Source organism: Motacilla alba, chromosome 1 (assembly GCF_015832195.1).
Source record: "Motacilla alba alba isolate MOTALB_02 chromosome 1, Motacilla_alba_V1.0_pri, whole genome shotgun sequence".
NCBI classification, from domain to species: Eukaryota; Metazoa; Chordata; class Aves; order Passeriformes; family Motacillidae; genus Motacilla; species Motacilla alba.
The window spans coordinates 104,826,531-104,853,313 of record NC_052016.1 but is presented as its reverse complement, the minus strand read 5'-3'; the positions used below and the strand labels follow the sequence as shown (position 1 = coordinate 104,853,313).

Below are 26,783 nucleotides of genomic sequence, written 5' to 3'. Positions count from 1 at the left end.
TCTACAACCTACTTTCTTCCATTTTGCATAATCAACTGATGATTAGGAAATAAAAATTGCTCTGCTTTTGATGAATTTATCCCAGAGAGCATAGCCTTAAAAAGCAGACCTCCTCTAATTTAAGATGTCTTATTTTGCTTGTAATTTAGGGCTTGTTTGCTGAAAAGGCACATGAAGATTTCCACTTGTGGGGAGAATTGCCTCTCCTATAAGGAATCTCAGAGGAAGAGTTTTGCTATTGCAAGGAAAATTCTTCTGAGACACTAAAAAAATCCTTTGCTTCAATATATTAGTTGAGGAAGTTTTCATGGGTATGAATCCAGCTCTCTGATTCTGTTTGCCTTTAAATTAACCATAGAAGCTACACTGTAACCTGAAATCTCTAGCCATTCTGTAGTTTTGTGATTTCCCAAACATCTGCTGGGGACTTTGAAACCACCACATTCATTTTCTTATGAGCTAAGCTGCAATTTGAGTCAGGTCTCTGAAGATGAAAGCCTAGGAAGCCTCCACAGAGAGCAGAACACTTTCCAAATCAGTTCTCAGCTTGTGGAGCTGGGAACAGCTGGCCTGCTCTCCCCTTTGGGCTGAGAGGGCTTGTTGTTTCCAGCTCCCCGACAGACATCTGAGGAATCCCTATTTCTCTTCTTATTTTAACTACACCTACTTCCTGAGGCAAAGGGCAACAGTCCCTGTCCATATGTCTGGAAAACCTGGAAAGAAACCTGGAATTTGTAAGGTTGTTGGATTTTTTCAGTAAACTATTTGAGATCTGTGTGTGTTACAGAAATGGGAATAAATTCCCCACAAAATCAGGAGAACTAGAATTTGTCCTTCTTCTTCTTTGTAGATGTCATAGTTCCTGCTAAATCATAAGCCCTCCTAGTCAATTTTAAGTCTGGCATGGAAAAGAAATTTATAAAAAGATACCAATAAAAGCTTTAGGTTCAAAGTATTTCTGGACATGGATGTTTAAGGAACCAGTTGATGCCAAAACTAATTGTATTATTAGTGAAATTTTCCATAGAAAGGTGTCACCGAGTCTAGCATAAACTCTCAGACAACAAATACCTCAAATTAACGAATTAACCTTCATATTGGGTGGAGAGAGCCCAGAGTGAAGCCAGCTGTCTCTATGATTTGGAGACTTTCACAAAGTGTGTGACACAGCCACCAGACTTTATAAGGCAGCTATCAGTCTCTTTTAACAAACTCCTTGGAAAGAAGGTTTGTTTTTTAATGTGGAAAAAATGTAGAATGTAAAACCTCAAATATTTTCACCAGACAGAACTCACATTCCTTGGCCAGCCCAGCTGGAAGTTATTGTCAAGGTCACTGTTTGTCAAAGGACTCAAGCAGAGGGAAAAGCCTCATTCTGTTATTTTTGTAGCACCTGTACAGTGGAGCCCTGGTCCATGCCTGTGGCTCTTTGGTCTGACATATGACTCCTCGGGAACATACAAGTAAATAATATTTAATGGTAATCTCACAAATAGTCCCTTTAGGGCCACAGCTAATGTAGTGCACTTAAAATTAGGCATGTGCTCAATTCTAAAGTTATTATTGAATCAGAGGCTTTGGGGGATGAAAGTATGATTAAGGAGTATTTCAGCTTAAGAAGAGCCCCTAGATTAAATGTTGAGAGATCTTTTTCATACAAAGCTCAGATGTATCATATAATTTTAGAATATTATTTTCATTTTTAACGAGCTTGTCCAAGCTATAAAGTTGGAAATGTCTTCAAATGGTGTTTAAAAAAGAATATACTTTTCAGATTTCAAAGAAAAAGAGAAGTCTGCAGTCACTGCATTAATAAATCCAGAGATTTTTTTTTCCAAGCATTTTGCTTTTCTTAGTCTAGAGCTTTTTAGGTTAAGATCCAATTAATACATTATTATTCAAATCAACCAGAGTATTAAATGAAACAATGTTGACTTAACCTTCCCGTAACTTTATGTTTCATGACAGTTATCCCAAAAATTAATTAGATCTTCTTGACAAAGCAAATTGGTGATGTAAGTGGTGCTAGAAGTAACACTTTGAGTGGAAGCTACTCAAAAATCCCGTCAAGTGTTACCATAATTGAGTGCCAAAAGCGTTCCTGTAATTAAGTGCTGAAGTTGGCTGTGGCATGAGCCGACCTCGGTATTGACACAGGAGCTGTGCCCACATGCAGTGGATGTGCTCGCTGCCCCGGGCTGAGCCTGCGTAGGCTTCCCTGATCTTCAGTGGAATTTCAATCCAGTAGTCAACCTGAAGTCAGGGCTGGGAAATCAGTGCACGGTACAGCTTGTTGAAAGCAGCTCTGCAGAGTTTCATGCCAAAGTAAGATGTGTGATGCAGCTGAGGTACTGGGACAACAGGAACAAAGGGAATGGGAGGGACAGTGAAGATTGACTAACTTTTCTAGGTTACCTGAGCCGTCAGTCTAGAGGCAGTGGCACTGCTAGAGGCTCTGTTTTGTGCTGTCTCTCCTCATGGACTGTGGTGAGAAGCCAGGCACAGCAAACAGCAACTGTAAGGAGAACCATAGGCACCTAAACCAGCATTATAGGAATACCTTCTGCATCTTCATCAGCACTTGCAGTCACATCTGACCCCTTCCAGAAACAAATGTACTCTTTCTTTATAATCTTGATCTCTTAATTAATAATTGAGCCTCTAAAATGTACAAACAAACTTTATGAAGATTCCAGAAAGATAATCCAAAACTTGATGAAAGCAGGTCTTTATAAACAAGTCCTCTCTTTGCCTGGAGGATACTGTGTATTTCACATAAGAAGGTTATTTGTAAAATTGGTTCTGGTCCAAATTTAAATGCATAAGCATTTGCTTAAGCTTAATGAGCTCCATAATGTGCTTACAGGTAAATGCATGTTTAAACACACTGTTGGAAGGAAAGAAAAGAATACTGATGCAGAATCATGGGGCTCATCGGACTGAAAAAACAACCAAGGGGTGCAATATAGTTACTTGTCACCTGAAAGTAATCCCTGTTGTTGTTCCCCACTGACTCTTATTATCCCAGCGGAAAAGGTGACATAGATGTGGAGGCAATTAGCCAGGGCTGAAAGCTGCTTTACCTTCTTACCCTTTTTTAGCAAAGCGCAAACGGAAACATAGCTCTGAAATAAGTTCTTTCTTTCTTTTTTTTTTTTTTTTTTTTTTTGTTCTAGACACGATTAGAACTTTTTACCCTATTTTCTGACTCTTTACACATATATGTAAGCTAAACATGCAACTGCTGGAGGGGAAGCAATTCCTTCTGGTTGTATGGAATGTTAACTTTGCACTGAAAAAATCAGTCTCCTTCAGAAACAGAATGTATTCATCTGAGAACCCAAATTTTTCTATTGTAAGTTTGTTGTTTTTTTTTTAACAAAAGTCAACACTTTCAACAGAAAGCTAATATTTGTGAGGGTTTTTGCATTAAAAAAAAATTATTTCCTCGTATATTTATACTCTAGAAAACTACATGGGAACACTATTTTCTATCTGATTCATTGCTGAGGCAAAACAGGAATAATAAAGACAGTCAACACACGTCTTGGTATTGTCACATGGATCTTTGATAACTTGAATCTCTAAAGAATCAATATGTAGATATATATGGTATCAGTAGTTCACTGCCCTTTCCAGTAAAAGGACTTTGGATCATTAAATGCAGCTGGAAGGAGATAGCTTCCAATCCTCCTAAAAGGAGCCAATTGTTCACTGTGAGTTAATCTGTGATGCTCATTTCTGTAGAATGATGCATATTCCTAAGGTTTCCAGGATTTGAAGGAGAGACTAAATAAATCCATGTTATTTAATTCTTCTGAATATTAGTAATGATGTATAAATCATGTCTGGTTCAAGAAGACCGAGCTACAAATGGTTGGAGGATGAGAAAGCACTCACAGGAGTCATCATGCATGTTGGGACTTCTTTCCTCCTGGCATTCTTTATTATCAGAGGCTGGCACTAGCAGCAGTGAGAGGGGATGCTGCACCAGATGGATTCTCTGCTCCAGTACTTGTGCCCTTGAGCACACTGGTGTTCACTGCAGTGCTTCGTACGGCTGCCAACTGTGATGTGTAAAGCACCTCCTGAAGAGGCCTTGCTTCTCACTGGTGTGTGTTAGAGCTGACACCACTCAATGCTCACCAAACCTTTCCTCACTTGAGTTAGAAACACCTGGTTATGTATTTGCACGTCCTGCCTCCTGCAAACAATACATTGAGACTCAGTTCAGTACTTCCCACAATCCAAAAGAGGGGACTGAAAATAACACAGATTATATACATAGAAAGGAGAAAATTTAAAAAAAAAGCCAAACCAAATATTTTAGAAAATGCAGTTTTTAAATTAGAAGATGGAAAAGGAAAATGTGAAAAAAAGGTTTTGCTAATCATGAGGTTTTGCTTTGTAGGTAAATGCATCCCGCCAAGAAACCAAGCTGATGGAAGAATGTGACCAACTCATTGAAATAATCCAGCAAAGACGGCAAATAATTGGAACCAAAATCAAAGAAGGAAAGGTAAAAGCTTTTCTTCTTTAGATCACAAGTAGGTCAATTCTGTTTCCTTTTGATTGCAGCTTTTTTGACTGCAGATTTTATTGGTAGAAATTTGTAAAAGTCTTTATGTAGTTCTTGGCTACTGACTGATACTTTCATGTAAAGAAGAATGAAATCCTTGAAGACTAGTACTCTAGACCTCAACTGTTTATTTGGTGTTTCTCTTACTACAGGTGATTATGGATTTTAAGGATAAAACCAGAAATTTTGTCATGATCGGTAAATGACAAATTATGTCCACTTAATGTTTCCTTCCCTCTGTTGTGTGCCTGACAGCATTTCCCCCAAACTCTTAACTTTCACAAAATGTCACAGCATACAGAATCATGTCTCACAATTATCTGCTTTTTTTTTCAAGATACTCTAACTTTTCATTCAAATACTATCACATAAAAATTTTGTTCCAGTCATTGTCATTCATGAGGATATGAAGTCTTAATTTATTTACAAAAAAAGATGCTCAAAAGTGTGACAGAAATTAAATTAGGTGTGCATTTCTAATTCCCAAAGTTCCATGATTATTAGTAGCAAAAACATTGAGCAGGAAAAATCTCTGATACTCAAGTTTCAACGTAATTTGTGAGCTAACTGTTAACTCAGAAATGCATTAGAGTTGAATTAATGTTTTTATTTTCTAGGTACAAGGTGTTTACTGTTTAACTCCTCAACTAACTAAGTCAGATATTCATTCTTCTTGTGTGGGAAAAGTTCAGGAAAGAAATAAAGTCAAGAGCAGGCTAAATGGTTCATGTGGATGTCAAGACATTCCGATTAACTTAAAACAAAAAGTCTGTAGGCAAGGGCTAACTTAAACACGTTTGAAACCACAGGTCCTGTACACTGTGTGAAAAAAACCTGAATTTCCTCATGCTGTTAACAAAATATAATTCCCTTCAAATGAAATAGATGGCCTTCAATTTTGTTTCAACTCCTTTCTTCTATGCAGAGAGACCAGGTGTGCTACTAATGAAGTAGAAAACCTACCATTCATCTGGGTTTGTGCAATATACACATTGCTTTTAAAAACTCTGTTGCTTGCAAAAATTATTCTAATTTCCATTAGCATGGAAGATTTGTAATATAATTTATTCCAAATTTATTTGAATAGAGCTATTATCTGAATTTGTCCCCATTCTTTGTTCTATTTTATTGAGCTGAAAGTCATATCAGTGGAGGTCCAGTCAAGGTCTGGAATGCTTTGACTCAAATGTGATATATATTGGATGATTTCAAGGTCTCAAAAAACCCATGTGAAAAGCCACAGGAAGTTCTGCCCAACGTATCTTCCTTTAAGACCAACGTATCTTCCTTTAAGATGGCCTATGGCTAAGAGTCTTTCTGGAAGTCAGAGCATGACAAATTTCTCTACAGGACTGTAGGTGTGGCCACAGAGCTGGAAACACAAACTAATCTCTAGCTGTGCCTGCAAGGCTGCAGCTTCAGTTACACACAAGTCTGAACACCCTGTCCTGTTCCATACTTAATCTCACCTATCACTCAAACCCTATAAAATCCACAGAACATGTAACAGGAAAAAAACAAATATCAACTAGGTAAAATAATCCTAGGGCAGATGTCATTCCTACCATTGCAGAACTGGGTGCGGTCTGAGTGAGATTACACTCTTCCTTTTTCAATTTATGATCTTCCTCTTCTTGAAGATAAGAGAAAGATTCAGTCAGATGGGAAATATAGTTCATATTTAGACATCACAAATCATGACATGCCTTCTACTGCAGAAAACTCATAAGTTAACATTTACTTCAGTTCACTGTTTGCTTGTTAATTAATTAGTAAATAAAGAGATGAACTTCTTAACACTTCAGTAAACCTTTCCCTGGTTAGGCTGGTGTAGACTGAATTCTAATCTGTGCAAATGCAAATGTGCAAATACACAGCTATAGGAAACATTATGGCATTAGTTCATCCTAGAAGCTGATCAAATCATTAGCATTACCAAAATCTGGGTGTTCCCAGCATTTTCTTCTCTATGCTCTTTCTATCTTTAAGGACATACAAATATCACATGACACAAATCCTTTGGCTAGTATCTTTTTTGGGAAGTTTTTTTTAAAATGTTTATTTTTCTACTTGTTTCTGTTGTCAGATAGCTGCACTGAGATACCCTCATCACTGCTTAGGATGCAAATATATCTGAAAGTCAAATGAGAAACTTTGTAGCCTGTGCCCTAATTCCTGAGATTGGGAATGTTTTCTTGATTATAAATTTGGACATTTCTGCCAACCCACTTGGTTGTTAGTTCCCTCATTTTGCATGTAACTGGGTCTTAATGCGCCTTTCTAAACTCCAGAGTTATTTAATTTCCTTCCTATTTCTTACTCCTGTTCAAACTATGATCCTGATGTGATAACAAAGGGATGGACTCCCAGACCTTTCAGGAACTATTTCAGTTCCTGAAAGTTTTGTTAGCCAACATTGTCTTTAAATGGAGGACTGTGCCCTTCCCTAACCTTTTTGCTAATGATTACAGTTACATCTACTGTGTTTATCTCCAGCACATATGTTTGCAGTAATAATAATCAGCTCTCCAGCACTACTGTGCTTTTGTCCAGTTAAAAATATCCAACAAGAAAACACCCTGTTTTACTTACAGCTCATAATGAGGTCAGGCATGTATTGTTAACAGAATTGAACAGTCTTTTTATGTTAATTTTTTTTTCACTTTTTTCTTTTTATGAAACTCAATTAATTAAAAAAAATCTAGTTAATCTATAAGCAGCCTTTAACACAGATCTCATAATTTCTGGGAAATGGTTATCTAAATAGACCTTAGTTATCATGTAAGCAGAAATTACCAGGAAATGACGTTCCTTCTGCTGGAAAATAGGCCAGCTGTGCTTGTTTTGGCTCCTCTGTTGTTTTCCATGTGGAAAATATTCAGGCAGAAAGGCTGTGCCTGTCCCTTATTAAAATGTTACATGGCTAGATGGAGTTCACCACAAAGCTTGTCACCAAAGCCATTTATCTTAACTCCTCCTTTGTCCAGCTTTACCTCTGAATTGCAAACCCAGCCATGATTTGTGACCTTAGAGACATGACTGCTTTCCTGTGTTTCCACTCAAGGTGGTGAGGTTGAGAAAACTGGCTCAGCAGATTGCAAACTGCAAACAGTGCATTGAGCGCTCGACGTCCCTCATCTCTCAGGCTGAGCAGTCACTGAAGGAGAACGACCACGCTCGCTTCCTGCAAACTGCCAAAAATATCACTGAAAGGTAAAGGAGATGTTCCTCTCAATAGAAAGAAAAACCTCACTTTAAGGCGAATGGGTTGCCATAGTTGCTGTATTGTCTTGTCACACCAGAGATGTGGTCAAAGGCAGGGGGGACATTGACATATTCCCCCAAAATGCTACTTTGTGCTGTACCAGATTGGGAAGAACCTTACTGTAGGTAGTGCTAAATCAAAACATCCCTTTGAGAAGAGGAGCAGTCAAAAAAGGGTGCAAATTAAGAGTTGCAACAATAACAACATGCGCAAGTGAAAGAGTTAGAATGGTTGCCAAGCAGATGTCTGATGTTAAACACACTGAAAAAATGGGTTTATGGCTGAAATTCGTGAAAAATTCTGAGATTGAGAAAGAAATCAGGCAGTCAGTACATTCCTTAGAAGAAACTGGGAATAATCTCAATGGATGCGTATTCTTCACAAAATAAAAAGCTACAAGACAATGAAATTTGTAACTTTGTGAACCTGCACCATGCATCTTGAAGAGATGGAGATTCAACTGTCCAGGAGGTTTGGAAGTTACATCAGTTGTTGTGTTGGGCTCCTGGGTGCAGGGAATTTCTGGTCCTTTCCTGGCTGCTCTTCAGCATGCCAGATGTATCAAGGATCCCAAAGACAAGGACCATGCTATCAGAAAATTTGGTCTGGTTTTCAGTGCAATGCTGTGAATGCTGAAACATACCCATTGAGTTTCAGCAGGATTTTCTAATTTAAAAATATTCTCCTGGAATATCAGCTGCTTAGCAACTAGATTTTTTTTTTTTTAAAAAATTAAAGTTTTAAGAAAGGAGAATAAGGACAGCAAAGAAAGACATCAAAATATGATCTTTTAATTTTTTTTTTAAATAGCACCTTTTTTAGGAGTTATTTTTTATTTCTGGGTTTACATTAAGTCTTCACATTTTCCACCCAATTTCCCCAAATCCAAAACATTAAATTCCCTTCTTCTGTTATGCATTTTTTTTAAGTCTTTCACTTATTATGGTGTGCTGAATCAGTCCTCATCAAAGCTACTTATCATATAAATAAGGCAGCAACACTGGGTTGCCCATTACAGATTCAGAGAATTGAAAATCAGTTGAAAAAGACAAGGCCAGGCAAGGCAGTGGGTTATATGCTGTCTCTCAGACCTTGGTTTATATTCTGTCCAAGCATCCCAGTTGAAGCCAGTAGTAAAACTACAATGAGTATCAAAAGCTGAAGGTGAGGGTCTGCCCTTTGTTTCAGCATTCAGCAAAAGCAGCAGTAGGGCAGAAACTTGTGAAGACACAGGGCTTTCTAACTGACTACCACAGAATATTCAGAGAAGCTCTGTTTTGAACTTGTAAGCATGAACAGTTGCATCATAAATACAATACTTTCACGGGAGAGACGCTGGGAGAGCAGAAATGAGACAAGCTGACATATGTGCCCAATCAAACAATTCTTGGCTATCACAGATTGCTGTCTGTAATGAGATGGCTGTGAACTCCCTGAAAATCAGAGAATCCTTCCAAGCAGTGAACAAAACCAAGGGTAAAAAGATACCAAATGCTTGCAGACAAATTGCAAATGGAAAAAAAAGGCTAAATAGAATTAATAAATTATTCCTCACAAGTAACTCTCTTAGTTCTCCTGCGGTGAGCAACATTTTGTTTGCTTTTAGACTGCTCATGTAACAGTCTCACCAGGGCTCTGAGCTCCAGCAGCTAAAGAAGTCTCCTGAAATCATGCTCATTGCCTTTCTTCATCCACACATTTCAAAGTAATTGCAGTAAAATATTTTCTGTTGTAAGCACAACAGGTAACTGGACAAGCAAAGTCATTACATTCACTCTGATGATTAAGTTGTGCATTATTTGCAGTGGATGAAATACATTTATCCTAGAAAAACCCTTTCCAATCAAGTACAGTGTCAGTGTTTACAGTGTCAACAGTAGGCAGAATTACAGGACGAAATTCAATCCTCTGAACCTAATATGGTGACATGCTGCCTGAAATTTTGAATTGTTGATCTTACCAAAAACTGACTATAACACATGTAAATACAGAGCACCTTTTGCATATGCCCTAAAAGGCCTGCTGATATAAAATGATTTTAAAAAAAATCTCTCCTAGGATCTACTTTAAACTGAGTTCTACATTCAGAGCTGCAACAGAAACAATGCTGAAAACTGTATAACAAGAATATTGACCAGGAAACCTCCTCAGCTCAGCTTTTGAAAACTTTGTTGAAGACAGTGAGATGTACAGCTCTGGCTTTGACTTTCCTTATTGTATTTTCCTAAAATACTACACAAAAAATATGTGAAAAAATAGTCCTCAGTAAACATTCATCCTGGAGTCATTTCAGTCCAGTCTATAGAAAAAGAATATTATGGGAAAATTTTTAATTGAAGCAATCAAATATTTTGATCAGACATGTCAGATAATAGGCATAGATTGCCTGCATAGTTGTCTGTTTATCTCCAAACTGAAACATTTGCCTAATTTCTGTTGTATAGCATAAGGTTTAGTGATCTCTCTCCTTAAGCCAGTCAAACTTGCTGTAAACACATCCAGTATCCAGCTCTCCAGAAATATGCATTTGGTGAAACCAGGCTGAATAGACTGGAAAATGCATTTTTCTTGTGAGAGTTCATCTCTCTATATTAGTACATCTGGAGAGAGAAGATGTAAATGTAGCTCTTGAAATGAGGTAGGTGAGGAAACTTTTCCATTTTGGAGGAAATATAAGTATGCACACATGCTTGTAGGGAAAAGCCTTTTAAAATAAACCATGCTGACATCTATTTGTTTTATCTCCCTCCTGTGCCTTTTGAAGTTAACAGCAGTGTGCTGTGGTGAGCAGCTGAGGAGCTGTGGGGACTGCACCAAGCCCTTGGGACAGCAGTGCCAAGGCGTGCCTGGAGCAAGAAACTGCTTGGGAAAACAAGGGTTGGGAGAGATGCAGCATCTGTCAGGATTGCTTAAACACAGCTAATTATAGAGCTCTTTCTTCTTTGGTTCCATGGGTGATTAAAAAGAAGAATTCAAGGGATATTGTTGCTTCGCCAATATTTTGTTAAAATTTTATCTGATACTGCATGATATGTCTAAGATCAGTAAAAAAAAATATTGGAGATCTTGCTGTCAAAAATAAAAGTGGGAGGAGAAGTTCCTAATTTAAACCATATAATTAAAATGCATATATAAGCTTTTATCAAGCTTTTTGAAAAGATATAACAACTGTATTGATCAAGTCCGCCTTGATATAAAAGTCATTGTGTTTTGAGTACTAAAAGACATTTTTCTTTTCATTACAGGGTTTCCATGGCAACTGCATCCTCCCAGGTTCTAATTCCTGAAATTAATCTCAATGACACATTTGATACTTTCGCACTTGATTTTACCAGGGAGAAGAAATTATTGGAATGCCTTGATTACCTTACAGGTACTTTTGTTTTCTTGAGGTGCTACTATCATATATTCCTCATAAAATAGTAGTGATAGGATTTTCTTCGGGTCTCCCTGTGGTTGTAACTTTGGCTGGTTGCCAGGTGCTCACTGTCTCCTCAGTAAGGGGAGAAAATAAGATGAAAAGCTCATGGGTTGAGATAAGGACAAGGAGATCACTCAAGAATTACTGCTACAGGCAAAACAGACTCAGCTTCGGGAAGATTAATGTAATTTATTGCAAATTAATTGCAAAAGTAGGACACTGAGAAATAAAAATCAATCTAACAAAAAACTTTTCCCCACTCCATCCTTCTTGGGCTCAACTGCGCTCCCAGCTCTTCTACCTGCTCCTGACCAAGTGGTGTATGGGGATGAGGAATGGAAGTTGTGGTCACTTCATCACACATCATCTCTGCCACTCCTTCCTGGCTCCCTTCCCTTACTCTGGCATGGGCTTTCCCCCACAGAATGCAGCTCTTCATGAACTTCTCCAACATGGGCCCTTCCAACAGGGTGCCATTCTCCAACAACTGCCCCAGAAAGGGTCCTTTATGCCAGATGAGTCCTTCAGGAGTGACTGCTGCAATGTGTGTCCTCCATGGGCCACAATTCCTGTAAGAAACCTCTATCCTGTGTGGTACTCTCTCTGCAGGCTGCAGCTTCCTCCAGGTCATATCAGCCTGCTCCACTGTGGGTTCTCCACGGCTGCTGGTGGACATCTCCTTCACTGCAATCTTCTGGGGAATGAGCCTGCATCACCATAGCCTTCACCATAGGCTGCAGGGGAATTTCTGCTCCAGCACCTGGGGCCCCCCTTCCCCCTCCTTCTCCACCAATCTTGACATCTGCAGGGCTGTTTCTATCAGATTTTCTCACTCCTCTCTGCCCTCACTGCTGCACAGCCTTTCTTCCCCTTCCTTTAAAGTGCTATCACAGAGGAACTATCAGCACTAGTGGTGGGCTCAGCTTTGGACAGTGGCAGGTGTATCTTAGAACTGTGTCTGATACCGAGTCAGCTCCTGATCTTTTCTGACAGAGATAACCCTTACAGCCCAGCCACTTCCAAAACATTGCTACATAAACCAAATACACTCTTCCTCTTAATCATTAATATATTACCTCCAACAGCCCCAGAACACTCCAGGAAGCATTGGGTTCTTCAAACAACTGGGATGCATTTCCCACCTCCTCTCCTTGCAATCTTCACCACCAGAGTGTGAGGAAGTAGGTTTAAGAAATTATTAAAAGCCACTGCAGCAGAGTGCAGTGAAAGAACAGCTGGAGCTCAGCCTGGAGCAGCCAGAGGAGGGAGAGCAGGGACCAAACCCTATTTCCCAGGAGATGGATGCTCCAGGTGTTACCCTCTCCCTTGGGGCTGCCTCCTTGCTGCAGCAGATTGCTGTCTGGCAGAGTTCCCATGAGCAATCAGAAGCTGTTCGAGCAATCAACATCACAGGCTCAGCAGTGAAAGATGTTTTCTCATGTCAGTGACACTGTGAATTTCCCCCATCACAGAACTGGAGGATCTGGCTGTGTCTGGAGCTAGAGAGTGTGTGGTGTGCTCTGAGCCTGGCTGTGGGGTGCGTTCTCCACACAGCAGAGCCCCACCTCGCCTAACTGAGGTCTCTGGCCTGAGGAAGCCCACAGGATTAGACCCTTACTGAAAGCCTGAGTAATGTGTAGTCTCAGAGTGTACAGTGACTCACAAAGAGAAACAAATTACTGTAATTTAGGGTGTTTTGATTTCAATGCCAGAATTAGAACAATTCATTCCAGCTCAATTGGAAACAGAAGAGATGTGGTAGGTTTTTATTTTGCAACATCTTTAAGCATCTGCTGTTAGCAGCAAGAATTTGCAATGAAAGGCACAAAGTACTGTTAGAAAAGCATTGGAAAATACTTCCTGGGTCCATTCACTTGTCCCAGTTTTCAGAGGATATACTTGTGTTAGCTCAGGAGAATGTGAGGGTGCAGCCTCCTCATTGCCAGCCACTATCTTGTCCAAGCAGAGGACCAGCTTCTGGCTTTTCTTCAGAGGAAAAGCTGAGAAAGTTAGGGTTGTTCAGCCTGCAGATGAGGGGGATCCAAGGAGACCTCATTGTGGTCATTCAGCACTTAAAACCTTTTAGTACTGTCTGTTGAGAAAGGACATGGGGTAATGAATCTAAACCAAAGGAGGATAAGTTCAGACTACATATAAGGAAAAAATCTTTAAAATGAAGGTGGTGAGACATTGGAGAAGGTTGCCAGAGAGGCTGTACAGGTCCCATCCCTGGAAATATTCAAGGTCAAGTTGGACCGAACTCTGGGCAACATGTCCCTGTTCACTGTCTGGAGATTGGGCCAGATGACCTTTGAAGGTTCCTCCCAATCCAAATATTCTCTGATTCTCTGAGTCTATAAATAGCAAATAGATTAATACTGGGAAGTGCTAGACTGGGTGCATGCACAGGACAGCAGCACTCTTGCCTGATGGAGCTGTGGGATTCTTGCCATATCTAAAAGAGAAATTATACCTGAAAGGAATTTCTTTGTCACTGTGTGACAAATGAATACAATCAGTATTAACACATTCAAGTAAATAAAACACAACAATAATGTGATAAGAGCAATTTCAGCTTCTTATACAGTACCAGTGAAATGTTATGTCGTCTGCCTCTCTCTAAATCTGCAGGAATTTTGCCATCATGTTCAGCCTTCGCCTCAAATTTATAAAAATCCAAGGAAATGAAGGATTAAAACAAAACACTGACTCGTTCACCCTAATCTAGCAATCGACCTCTAAAATAATCAGTCTCATCTTCCTTTGTGGTCAAAGAAGAGAAATAATCATCTCATTTTGAGGCACATATATTGAGGCACTTGACTCCATTCTGGAGTTGCCTACTTCTCCCAGTTGTCTCCAAACAGAGGATAGATGTACTTATTCAAATGCAGCTAGCTGTGGCTTTATGTGAGGTTATGTGAAGTTATATGAGGTTAATTCTGTCTAGCAGTCTGTTCCTGCATCCCTCAGGTCTTCTCCCCTTTGTACATCATGTCAATATTACCAACTTAATTGCTGTGCACTGCAGAAAATGAAGGTTATATCTGTACCAAAATGAAGGGTTGTCTTGCTGCAAAGATATTTTCTGTGATTCATCATGATGACTGTATCATTTACATAGGTCCTTCTCTGCCTTTTTCCTAACTCATCCACAGTCTTAAAAAATTGCTCACAATACAGTCTAAGGAAACTTGCATACATATCAAACATTTTAGCGGTTTTTTTTTCTTAACAAACAATTTCTATCCTTGATGCCCAGAGAAAAACAGTTCTAACTGGCTTTTCTTCAGATTAATAAATAGCATATGGTTGCAGTGGCAAAATGCAAAGCACATGTCCAAATTGTCTGAGCATAAAATGCAACCTATGCAGGCAGTTAAAATACATTTATGTAAATATATGTAAATAGATATACATGAGATATTGGTATACATAGATATAGATATATAGATATATAGATATATATATAAAATCCCAAGAGTAAAATTCATTTGATTATTCTCTCCTGTTGTCCAGAAACTTCACATAAAGCTTTATTTTACTCCTTTCAGATTGGTGCGTGGAATTTTCATAGATCATAAACTGAACACTTTGTGACAGAGTGAATTAGGCTTTACTTTTATCACGTTTCACAGTTAAGTAAAACAAAGACCATTTTTCCATCCTAGCCACAGATCCATGCTGTGAATTAAGAGAAGAAGCCTACCTTATGACTGGCATATGTACTGCTTTTGAACAAAATGTCAGAACCTAAATTCCAGCTTCATTATCTCTGCTGTCAGTTGCTTTTGAAACAATTGACCTTGGCTGTGTCCTGGAGATTTTTTTCTCCTTTGGTTCTTCCCCGTATAATATTTGTCAGATCTTCTTCAATCTCCATATCCCCAGCCTTATCTCTCTTCCTAGGCTATTTCTTTACTGAAGAAATAAATTTAACTGGTTTGTGCTCATCATTTACATAGATGTCTGTCCAAAGCTTCTGCTATCCAAATAAAATCTCTGATATCTTTTTGAAAGTTGCCAGCCAGTCATTGAGATATCAAGCTCAGTATATGAAAACAATACTTTTAATCTTCATCTGACTTTTCTATTCTCTCTATATATAGCCTTGATGTCTTTTGAAAGCATTCTTATCTTAACAGTTGCTCAAGCTCTTCATCTGGAAACCATCTTTCTCTAGACATGTATCTAGCTAGATCCAGGCAATACCTGTGACTTACAAACTCTCTGCACAACATTACTGTCACAAGGACTTTTTTTGTACATAGTGAATCAAAATTGCTTGGTTTGTGTCCTGATGCTTTGAAATCAGTTGCAGAAGCATCCATTCTTTGACCTTGCAATTTGCCCTCTTCAGAAATCCTATCTGAAACAATGATAAGTTTTCTTCATCCATCACTTCACCTATGACTGCATAAAGAAATATGTATTGCCTAGCATATGCCAGCAATTTTTTCACACAGAAACAACTTTGTTCTGGAAACTCTTGACAACCTGTCTTACTGCTTAACTCTTTCAGCACTGAAAGATCAAAGACCAATTCCAGAAAACACTCGTGTGATCTCTTCTCATTCTGTTGGCTTTGAGCAGTCCTGCTCTGCCCAAAGACTAGGTCAAGATGGTTTGTATGTATGACCTTGGTACCAACTCACACATGACAAGTTAATAATACATAAAGTTTGTATACACATCAGATGTAACTGCGCTTTCTAACTCCTCCATGCTGATTCAGCCCAGTGTCATGATACAAGATGGAATCAGTAATGAATATCTAAAAGAGAGGTTCAGAGCAGCTCTGCAACTCCCTCAGTCATACCAGCAATATGGATAGTTCTAGCACCATTAATTCAAGCAGATTGCTTAGGTCTTCTTTTAGGTCTTGATACTCAGTATCAAAATCCATAAGGAATCTTTATAAAGTCAGTCACTGCATGACAGCAAGGAGAGAGAAACTGAGCAAACAAAATTAATTTGAGGTTGTTTTATTTAATCTCTGTGACCTTGTGCTGAGAGGATTTAGTAGCATCTCAACAGACACCCATGAAGCACTGCATTAATGCTGGGATGCACCAGGGAGAGGTGGCAGTGTCCCTAAAATGCCCCTTGGGTGTGCAGACTTTGTGAGCCATCAGTTCTGCTTCAGAGCAAAAACCATGCAGATGACACAGAAAGGAAGGTGCCTTAAAATAAAAGGGTTGAAAGGGAGTAGTTATGCTTGTGAGATCAGTTACTCCTGAGAGCAAATTTAAGAAGCTGCATTTCTAATGTTAGTGCCTTTCAGGCGTTTTAGGTGTGGTTACTGACTTTTTAAGTGTGTTTACTCAGTTTTGAGCTAAAATGAAGTAAAACAGCCTTCAGCAATGATTTTTCTGTCTTGTGAGAGAGTGTTGATTCACAAAACTGGTGAATGAAAGTCTAAGTGTCTGAATCAGTTACCACTCCCAGATATGTGCTCTGATCCTCTATGGAGAAGTGGACTGTCTTGCACTGCTGTGCTGGAATCATGCTGGGCTTCCCCTCTGGAGCAGTGGTGAAGCACATCTGAGCCAGGAAGAAGAACCTGCTGGTTCAGCCTTGAGATCACTGGAGTCTTTGGGGAGGTTGCCTGTGGCACAGAGCCCTGTAACAGTACTGGTGAATTCAATAATTCACCAAATCACACACCACCAAATGTAATACTGAATGAAGCTAACTGGTTGAGGTCAATTCTTCAATTTCATTACAAATTTACACTCTCTAAAGTAGTATGTGCTGTGGAGTGATGAATTTGGCAGTCAGACAGCTGCCTTATTTTGTCATAACAAAGCATCTGAATGTAGAGTTGCCTGCCTTTCTGTAGGAGAAACAGGTGTATTTGTTTTATTCTGAGTGGTTTATGAAATGAATGTTGCCAAAGAGCTGAATTCATGCAGTATAGTCTCAGGTGAGTATGGGTTAAGAGCCAGGGAAAATATGTCTTTCTTAGGTAAAATTTCTTTTAGACATTTTCATTACATGAAGGCCTGTAGCTGTATAGCTTTGCAGCTAAAAGGCCAGGTGTGCACACGAAGAGCAAACTTAGGATGCCATTTTCAAAGCAGTTGAAGATGTTTAGGAGTCATTGAAATGCAATTTGCAATTAATTAAACCTTCAGTAATTTTTGTGTTCCATAAATTAATATTTATTTTCTGTGTTGGAATAATAACAAGAACATTTCTCAAGTAAAATGTTTTGCTGCTAGGTGCAGGAGATGACAGAAGAAAACTTTAGTTGAACACCATCAGACAAGTAAAAATTGATCTACTTGTATATTTGTTATTAACACTTGTTCCAGTTTTTGTTTGACCTTTGAAGGACAGGCAAAATATTGAAATGAAGCCCCAGCTAGGAATAAAAAAAAAAAAAAATAAAACCTCCAGTGATTGTTCTACAGGATACATTTTTGGAACATAGCTGATATTACCATTAATCTTTTCAGAAAACTGTGGACCTTTTTTTTACCCACATTTTGATTATACTCTTCTCACAGATAGCTCTTCTTATATGAGTTTATTTGTATTTCTTTTCAATATTTGGAGCATCACAAATCATGGTCAAAATCACAAATCATGGAGAAACACTATTAAAGCAAAAGGATTTGAGATTCTTCTTTTCACAATGTGGCTTGTAGGGAAGATGATTTGGAATGAAGCACCCACTGAGACAAGCATGCAAGAAGATCGCTCAGGAAGACAGACTCATTTCTTTGTTATTTAGGTGTTTGTCTTTTTAAAGATTACAAACAGGAAAATTAGACCCCACTAATTTGCTGCAAGTTTCACTTTAAATAGGTCTTTAAAACAAACTCATGTGTTAATGTGGGAAAAGATTGTATATCTTGCTACAAAAAGATTTTGCCTGTTGATTATAAAAAAAGAGACAGAAGGCTCCTGGGTGACTATTTGCTTGTAATATTCATACGGTCATTATGTTATGATAAGAACTCCTTTTTTTAATGCTGCAAAATGTGAATTTTATAACAAGCAGAAATTATATGTATCTGTGTTAGAAAGGATAGCTAGGAGATCAGTAGAAATGGAGAGAGGAGAAAAGTGGGCATGAAAGTATGAGTGTTGGCAGCTTCCCCAGAATTATATTTTTAAAATACCTGTTGCTAATGAATGACAGATCATAGTGCAGCCTAAAGCGGGGCCAAGAAGGATGCACCATCACAATACCTATCTCTGGTAAGATAGGCTGGGCAAACACTGCTTTCAAACCAACAGTGAATAGTGTTGACCTTCCCTCTTGGTATGCTTCAATGAAATTTTGATAAGTTTAGTGAAATGATCAGAACAATCTTAGAAAAAGTAACTTGTCATTGTATCCATCTAATGTGACACAGGTACATCACTTGTTCTATGGCATCTGGAACTAAAGCTACTTCAATACAAAATATTTTCAAAATCTGGAGTTCCTAGGTGTTTATGTTGTTATTAAGGATTCCTTCCTAACAGTTTTTGATAATCAAAGTTAGCATTGGAATTGGTGAAAAGTTGTTGAAAAGTCTGTTTTATGATGTCTCTGCAATCTCATACATCAACTACATCCCCTAATCTCAGGGGAGAGGGGAAACACTTCACTGACTGTGCCTGCTGTGTTGCCTCTCACAGCTCCCAACCCACCCACCATTCGAGAAGAGCTCTGCACAGCCTCCTACGATACCATTACTGTGCACTGGACATCAGATGATGAGTTCAGTGTGGTTTCTTACGAGCTGCAGTACACCATCTTCACTGGACAAGCCAACGTTGTTAGTGAGTATAAACCTTCTCTTTTCTTGTTGTTCCCTCATGGTTTCTATGAAAACCAAGTGTCTTTAAAGATTTATATACTCCTATGTCAAGATCAAAAGGAAAAAATATTTTCTAGAAAGATTTAAAGCCAAAATTTTCAGTCCAAACCAATAATGATTTTAAAAGGCATCCCAAGTCCCTTTTTGCAGATGTAGCAAGTTCAAAGACCTCAGTTCCACTCTCTGCACCAGTCAGGCAGTGTGCACATGGGAACCTGTGTTGAACTGGTCATTAGTTAGAACTGCAGCCCCATTGTCATTTATGTAAACTTGACATCTGGACCTTTGTCTGAAATACAGATTAAGTCTTTCCCTCTGATTTTTATTGCCTTCACGGCTACAAAAGATAGGTCTCAGTGAACTACAGGCTAAGTCAGAAAACATCAGTGGAACAACAATTTATAAGTTAACTTGGTTTTATTTAAAATGAGATTAGCAAACATTGTATATTTTGTATTATAGCACATTTTTTATGAGTACACTCTATGTTTTGAGTCTGTGACTTTCTTTATTGGCCAAATTTACTTAATTAGATTTTGGATTGCTTTATTGTTAAATAACTACTCCTCATAGAAAAAAATATATTGTCTATCTTTGGTCAGGAAGCCAATGTTTCTGGATTCAGTGTTCTGCTATCATTGGGTCATTGACTAGGAATTTGGAGAAGTCATTCAACTTCTTCCTGGTTGCTGTATATTTAATGGGCATACCACTAGCTGACACGGACTTGTTTTATTAAACGAGGATTGTGAAATGAGCCAAATCAATCAAAATGTGGAGTTTGTTCAAGTCAACGAATATTTAGATAGGGAACTCATCACCACAGGGGTTTGGTGTGGTTTTGAGTTCAGGAGATGCCTGGACAGATCATGCAAGAAAAATACACTGAGAGCAATGAAGTGCAATGAAGTTGCTCTGGAAGAGCCAGAGCTGTAAGCTGTTGATGCCTGGGAGAGCAAGGTGAGAAATGATCGGTGTGTGATTTCCCTGTTCCTTGAAACCTTTGTACACCCTCATCTTTCCCCACCATCAAATACCCTGGCCACACACTGAGCTAGATAGGTTTAGTTGTGAGACAGGGCAGAAATGCTTTTCTTCTTGCAAAACTTTTTTGTAAGAAGAAAATTTGTTGAGATACTTTGATGAAAGTCAGTGCTGTGGGCATGTTTACAAGCTTTATGTCAGTGGAAAAATGGTATGGTCTATGCCAAGTTTGAGTACTGAGCCAAACTCTCCTACTGACTCCTCTGTTACTGTGTGCACATCATCTTCTCCATCTCTGAGGAGGAGTTAATTTTCCAAGCCATCTGAAAAGACATCTGAGGATTCATGTGCTGGCATCTTAATACCTTTTTTAAGTAGCTTACTGTGAATGTATTACAGTATTCAGGACTGACTGAAAAAAGAAGATGGATAATTGAAAATTTGATGAATGTTTTGTCAAAACCTCCATTTAGTGTTTCCCTTAAGAGTCCGATTTTGAAGAACATACTGCAAAATTTAAGGCTGTTGGAAAGACCAAATAAACTTCAACACATGCTTCTACATCTAAGCAAGCTGGGTAATAAAAAAGTCTAGTAGTAATTTTTCAAAAATTGAAACAAGGTAGATAAGGAAGGAAAACATTCTCTGATAAATCACTACCAAGCAGAGACAACAGTGATAAGCTCGTGTTGCTTGTTTTCTAGTCCATTTTTATCTATGGCTTTATGCTGTCAGTTATTGGCATTATGTATGAACATGGCAGCAGCAAAAGGTGTGCCATTTCCACAGCCTTGGGATGTGGGATTTTGCTCCTTGCTTACTAGTGAATAAATAACAAGGTATTTCTATTTTGGGCTGTAGTGTAGGTTTCCCATGTGGAGGTGAAAGCTTTGATCTGAAAAACATATATCAGTAAGTCTGCTTTCAGGGATGCACTATAATTTTCAAGCATAGCATGAGGTGCTCAGTATGCAATCTGAACTTTCACATTATCATTTTGCAAAAATAGTTAATTAAAACTTTGAAGAGTAAACAAATTAACACTGTAAGAAACTTTGTTTACAAAATGCTCTGAAGACCTTAAATGAAAATAGAAAGAAATTAAAGAATGGCTTTTTTTTTTTTTTTTTGTGATATTTTTGGTTTTTATTTTGTTTTGTTTGGATTTTTGTTTTGGGTTTTTTTTTTTAACAGAGTCAGTTCTTATGCAAATATCCTGGTTTAATTGAAAGCTATAATGTTAACCCACATTAAATATACGCATGTGTAAGTACATGTGAAAGACCTTTCTAAATGTTGTAAAGCCTTTTTTTAAATACCATTGTTTAATTTAGACTTGAACCCCTCCAATGGTGATCTTCTTGCCAGCATGCTACAAATCTGCCTGGGTTTCTAAAATATGAGATTCTCCCAGGTCATTTCAAATTACACTGGTATTGGAGATTTACCCACTGACATCATAGAATCATAGGACCACTTAAGTTGGAAAAGACCTCTAAGATCATTGAGTCCATCCGTTAACTTAACACTGCTAAGTCCACCACTAAAACGCGGCCCTAAATGTCGCATCCACATGACTTTCAAATCTCTCCAGGAATGGTGACACCAGCTCTTCCCAGGACAGTTTGTTCCATTGCTTGATCAGCCTTTCCATTAAGAAATTTTTCCTAATATCCAATCTAAACCTCCCCTGGTACAACCTGAGACCGTTTCTTCTTGCCCTGTCAATCCCATCCTCAGAACACTGCTTGGATGTTTATTCACTGTGTTACATTCTATGCTTGATCCAGAGGATTTAGCAGAAGGATTTAACATCACACCTGTTACAAATGGCTTTCCAAGGCTGTTCTTAGAATATCACAGTGTACCTTGGTAGTGCTGTTCAACACAGAGAGCTACTCTCACTGTAAGTGACATTGACAGGTGCTGCACTGCAGCCTTCAAGTTTTGATGAACTGAAGATAGGTTTGTGTTTTGGGGTTTTTTTAAATCCTATTTTAGACTTTGCGTTAGCAAAAATTTCCTCGTATTTATGGCATATGCATGCTGTTGCACATAACTGTATTTTCATTTCTCTGTCACATCCCAAAAATTTCCATTGGAATTGTATGTTGCATACAGCAGCTAATGTAAACAGGCTCATAGATTGACTTCAGTTCCATGGTTTTTTAGTTATGAATTAGTCACCAGGGAGTAGCTCAAGTAGTGCATTAAACCAACGAGCTTTTTCCCTCGAGACAATAGGGGTCGCTTTGCATACACACCCACCTACCGCGCTAATGGAGGCTGTTATTTTGGAATCTGTTTCTTAAACCACATAGCCAGCCTGACTGCACTTTCCACTCACAGTACATTTCCCCCACCAGAGGCATATATCATCCAGAGATTGCTAAGAATTCAGTAACAAAAACAAGCAATACTATGTTTTTTTAGTATACTTTCTCTCCAACATAATTAACTATACTCTTTTTTATTAACTGAAAAATTGGAAAGTTAACATTTGATGGCCAAGGTCCAAATAGAGTATTTCATTTGAATTCTATTTCATACAGGAAAGATTATTTCCAAATGTGGCCAATCTTCTTGGCTATTGAATGCTTGGCAGACCTGCTCTGTGCGTAAGAGCAATACGGAACTCCAGATTAAGTAGGCTTTTACTAAAGCAGTTGTTCTCAGAGTTATACCATTTGTACATTTGCATTTCTGAGAGGCAGCTAATCACCTGCAATCTGAATACGGTAAAAGCTTTTAAAATTACTTTGTCACGAGCTAACTAACGTGCATTATAATTTCATTACCCCATTTCAATAGATTTTGAAGTACTCATTGAGTATGCCCTTTTTTAACACCATGGATTTGTAAGTGTGTTTCAGGATGGTTCAAATTTTTCTCTAGCTCTGATACAAGATTCTTCAGGAAAAATGCATCTCTCCTTCTTGGCATAGAGCAAATCAGAGAACAAAATCACTCTGTAAAGGATGCAGTGTACTAGTGTCAGAACCTTTTCACTATTGCAGGACTTCTCTGCCTTTGAGAGAGGATAAAAGTTTTTGGAAGCACCTAAGACAATTAGAAGCCCAAGCTTCCGTGAAAAACAGTGAATTTATGATTCACCACATCAGTTTTTAATATTCTAGATTTTGCCTCTTTCTGGAAGTTTTATTTTGACAAAAATAAAATTTAATAAGATTCCTTACAGTCTTCAGATTTCTACTAGAGATTTTAATGAGAATTTTTAATGGCACAAAAGCAAATTTAGGATAAAACCAGGAAAACTTCTGCATCTTTAAAAGTATAAAAAGACTGTATTTCTTAAAACAAAATCAATATGTTTTTCAGAAATCCCGCATACATTTTTTTCAGATGGGAATGAAGAGTGGGGGTGGAAAGCTATTTTTTACTTTCACCTACCTTATTTGCTTTACCAATTTGAATTGGTAATACTTTATTTAAATAAAACATTTTACAATAATTAAAATACTCAAGAGATTAAATAACCTTCCCATGACTTTTGTGCTCCTTTTCCAGTTTTCAAGAAAATATATTTTATTAAAATCTATCAGTGTAAATTTTAGGAGGATTTACACCTAGGGATTTTTCCCATCTGTTTTTTAAAGTGCATCAACAGCCAACACCAGGGAAATAGCTTTACAAATTATTACCTCCAGACTCTGAGAAACTTGTTTTGAAAACTCACACATCCTGTATGGACATCACTGTGCTCACTGCACCGTTCCAGGATGTAATTTAAATTCTCTACATTTTTGTAGGCTACAGTTTTAAAGTACATTGTTTTACCATCTGCATAAACCCTGGTAAAAAGCCCTGGGCTTTTGAAACAAGAAACCTGAATGCAGCCTGGATTAGGAGTGGGTACAATAGGAGACCCTTGGCTCCTGCTGTTGCACCAGTGAGGAGATGTGTACTTTTCCACTTCACCTGCTGCCACCGGCAGGGAACTGAGAGGGCAAACACTTCCCCTGGATGCCACTGTGATCAGGCTGCTTGTTCATTTCCCTGAACTTCCTTATTCATATTCTTTTGTGTTCAGAGAATAAAGGCTGTCCTGACAGGGCAGAACTGGAGACAAATTCCTTTGATGCAGTGACAAATTATTCTTTCACACATAAATGCTTAACTTGGCTGCCACAAGTAACTATTCTCCCTTTTGAAGGAGTTTGGACTTGTAGTTTGGCATCATCAATACTTCATTCCCGGGATTTTTGAATCAAAGTAAAATGTAAAGCCTGTTATCAAAGAGCTTACAGTCAGAAAGCACAAGAACATATCACTGAGCCCTTTGGTGCATAGGCAAGAGCTGAGCTTTTTAAGACAGCAAGGTTTGTCAAATGAAATATCCAAGTCAGTCACTGCACATCCAGCATTTATTGCACATCAGCAGTCTGGGATGCCTAGAGGGGAAGGACAAAGAAAAGAAACCTAAGGTGTATTCTGCCATCAAAGAAGATAGAGCTTTCCTCTAGAACATGAGTCAGATCAAACAGGAGGTTTCTGGCTCTCTCTGTTGACTGTGCAGAGTGTTTAGGGTAGGTAAGGCCTTCAGTGATTGCTGGGTATGGATAAATCCACACACCCAGGAGGAGGGGATGAACTCGAGAGGAGACTCATAGCAATGCAAGAGTTCCTTTACTGTCCTTTATATACTTATTTGGATCAAAGTTTTATACTTTGTTAAGGAGCAATCAGCCTCTGGAGGGTATTGTAAAAAGTGTAATGAAAGTCTTGAAAATGCGCCCATTAGAGAGTTGTAGTGAATAATACAAACTTGTTTCTAGATGAGTTAGCAAAACTCTAGTAATTTCTGTATCTGCATAATTTTCAGTTTATATATGGCTTATACATACTACAGAACTTGCTTTCAAAGTGTGGTTGTGATTGGAGAAGACACTTCTAGGATCACTGTCAGTATTCATCCTGCTTATTGTCATATGTTATTTGGTATCCCATCAGAGGCATCTTAGTTAAAGATTCCTTGATTATATTGCATTCCTTTTAAAACCAGTGCTTAATTTTGTTTTATTTTAGCATACTTTTATTTATTTTGCAATAGCACCTCTGAGTCCAGTAAGGGATGGTCTCAATGTAAAATCAATGTGGGAGTGTGTGATTAATATCTGTGGAAAACTGGGAAAAGATGAGATTTCCTCTGAGTAGTCAGTGAAATATTTTATGTCAGGAAGCTGCCTCCTTTACTTTCTTTCTTCCTCATAGGAAACCCATTCACACACAGCCTAAAAAAAATAAATATAATTTGGTGTGTAGGGCTCAGTGAGAGAGGACATGGACGGATATTGCTTTAAGCAGTTCAATACAAGGGCTGGACCCAGTTGGGTTTACCAAAGAAGAACCCAAAGTGGGTTTTTTCTCTTCATGACAAAGGCAGATAATTGTTCTATACAATTTATATATATATATATATATATATATATATATATATATATATATATATAAAAATTATCTACAGAAGGGTGACTCAGCTCACATCATTTTAGATATCTGAAATTTGAGATCTCACCTATGCTGATCACCTAGGCTTCCTCTGTGAACAAGAAAAGAAAGGCATTTGCAGTTGGTAGGATGTTCACAATTGGGGAAGTGAAAGAAACTACTTATTGATTTCTGCCTTTCCTCAGAGCACAGAAAAATAGGTTAGGCATTGTAGCTCTTCATTAGGTGGCAAGATAGTATAAATCTAACCTGAAACTGTCCCAGAGTTACCCATTTGCACAGCAGGATGAATCTCTGTTCTGCCTGCCTCTCAAAAATGCTTTGTACTGCAAGAGAATTTTGAGACACAAACATCATAATACTTAGATTGAATTTTGGAATTTAAATTCTAATCTAATGATCTTTTGTTATGAAAAGTATATATCACATTAGGAAGGAATCTCACAAAATGGCCATGAATTGTCTGTGAGTTGGCAAACCTGTATCACAGATCTGTTTCTTTCAAGTTTTGTAACCAGCAGCCTTTACATTTTATTTTACATAAAGTTTTGATAGTGTCTGACTTGCAGAGCTGAATTACTACTGAGTTCTAAAAGATTGTCTTCATGAGTGGTTTGCTGGTAGAACATTCGTTCAAAGCTGAAAGCTGTCTGTAAATAACAACAGCTTCCATAATGTGTTCTGAGCCCAGTAAAGACAGAGACCAAGAAGTCTGTCAGCCTTTCTCTGTTACATTTTCCAACCTTACATATGTGCACACATGCATATACTTCCACTTGCATCTATCTATTTCAGGCTGTATAACCATATAAAATGTTGTGAATAGATATACTCTTCATAAATGTTAAAGTTTTTCTTTATGTAAACATCTACAATAAGAGGCTGGGGAATCCATTAGACCAGGAGCTGTTCCAAATATACAGTGATGGAACTGTATGTCTGATTGACTGCCATTGCATTTATATCACAGTAGGAAAAACTCATGAAGATTAAAAAGTTCATTTCAATAGGGTATTTTCCAGATTTGTTTATGATATTGGTACTGCCCTATTTTACTTACTTCCTGTGTGTTATACTTCTGTGGTAGGCATCAAATGTAAACCAACTATAAACCAAAAATGTCTAGAAATGGAAAATTTTCCAGCTCCTTCCCAGCTGGCATCTCAGCATGAGGACATTAATCAAAAAGCTGCATCCATTAAATTTACTGGCTTAGATTACTTTCTGGCAAAGTCTGAAGTGCAAGAG

General features: G+C 38.2%; 1 protein-coding gene across 11 annotated transcripts in view; it reads left to right on the top strand.

Moving 5' to 3' along the window:
- MID1 (midline 1) overlaps window positions 1–26,783 on the top strand; it is a 244,380-nt gene that overhangs the window by 204,866 nt on the left and 12,731 nt on the right. For all 11 annotated transcript variants that reach the window (XR_005259405.1, XR_005259404.1, XM_038157691.1 and 8 more), the window contains 4 exons: window positions 4,412–4,519; window positions 7,644–7,792; window positions 11,090–11,217; window positions 18,901–19,044. Coding sequence is in view for 9 of the 11 variants with exons in the window: in XM_038157691.1 (XP_038013619.1) it covers window positions 4,412–4,519; window positions 7,644–7,792; window positions 11,090–11,217; window positions 18,901–19,044 (529 nt within the window). In the remaining 2 variants the exon portion in view is untranslated. The remainder of the gene's footprint in view (window positions 1–4,411; window positions 4,520–7,643; window positions 7,793–11,089; window positions 11,218–18,900; window positions 19,045–26,783) is intronic.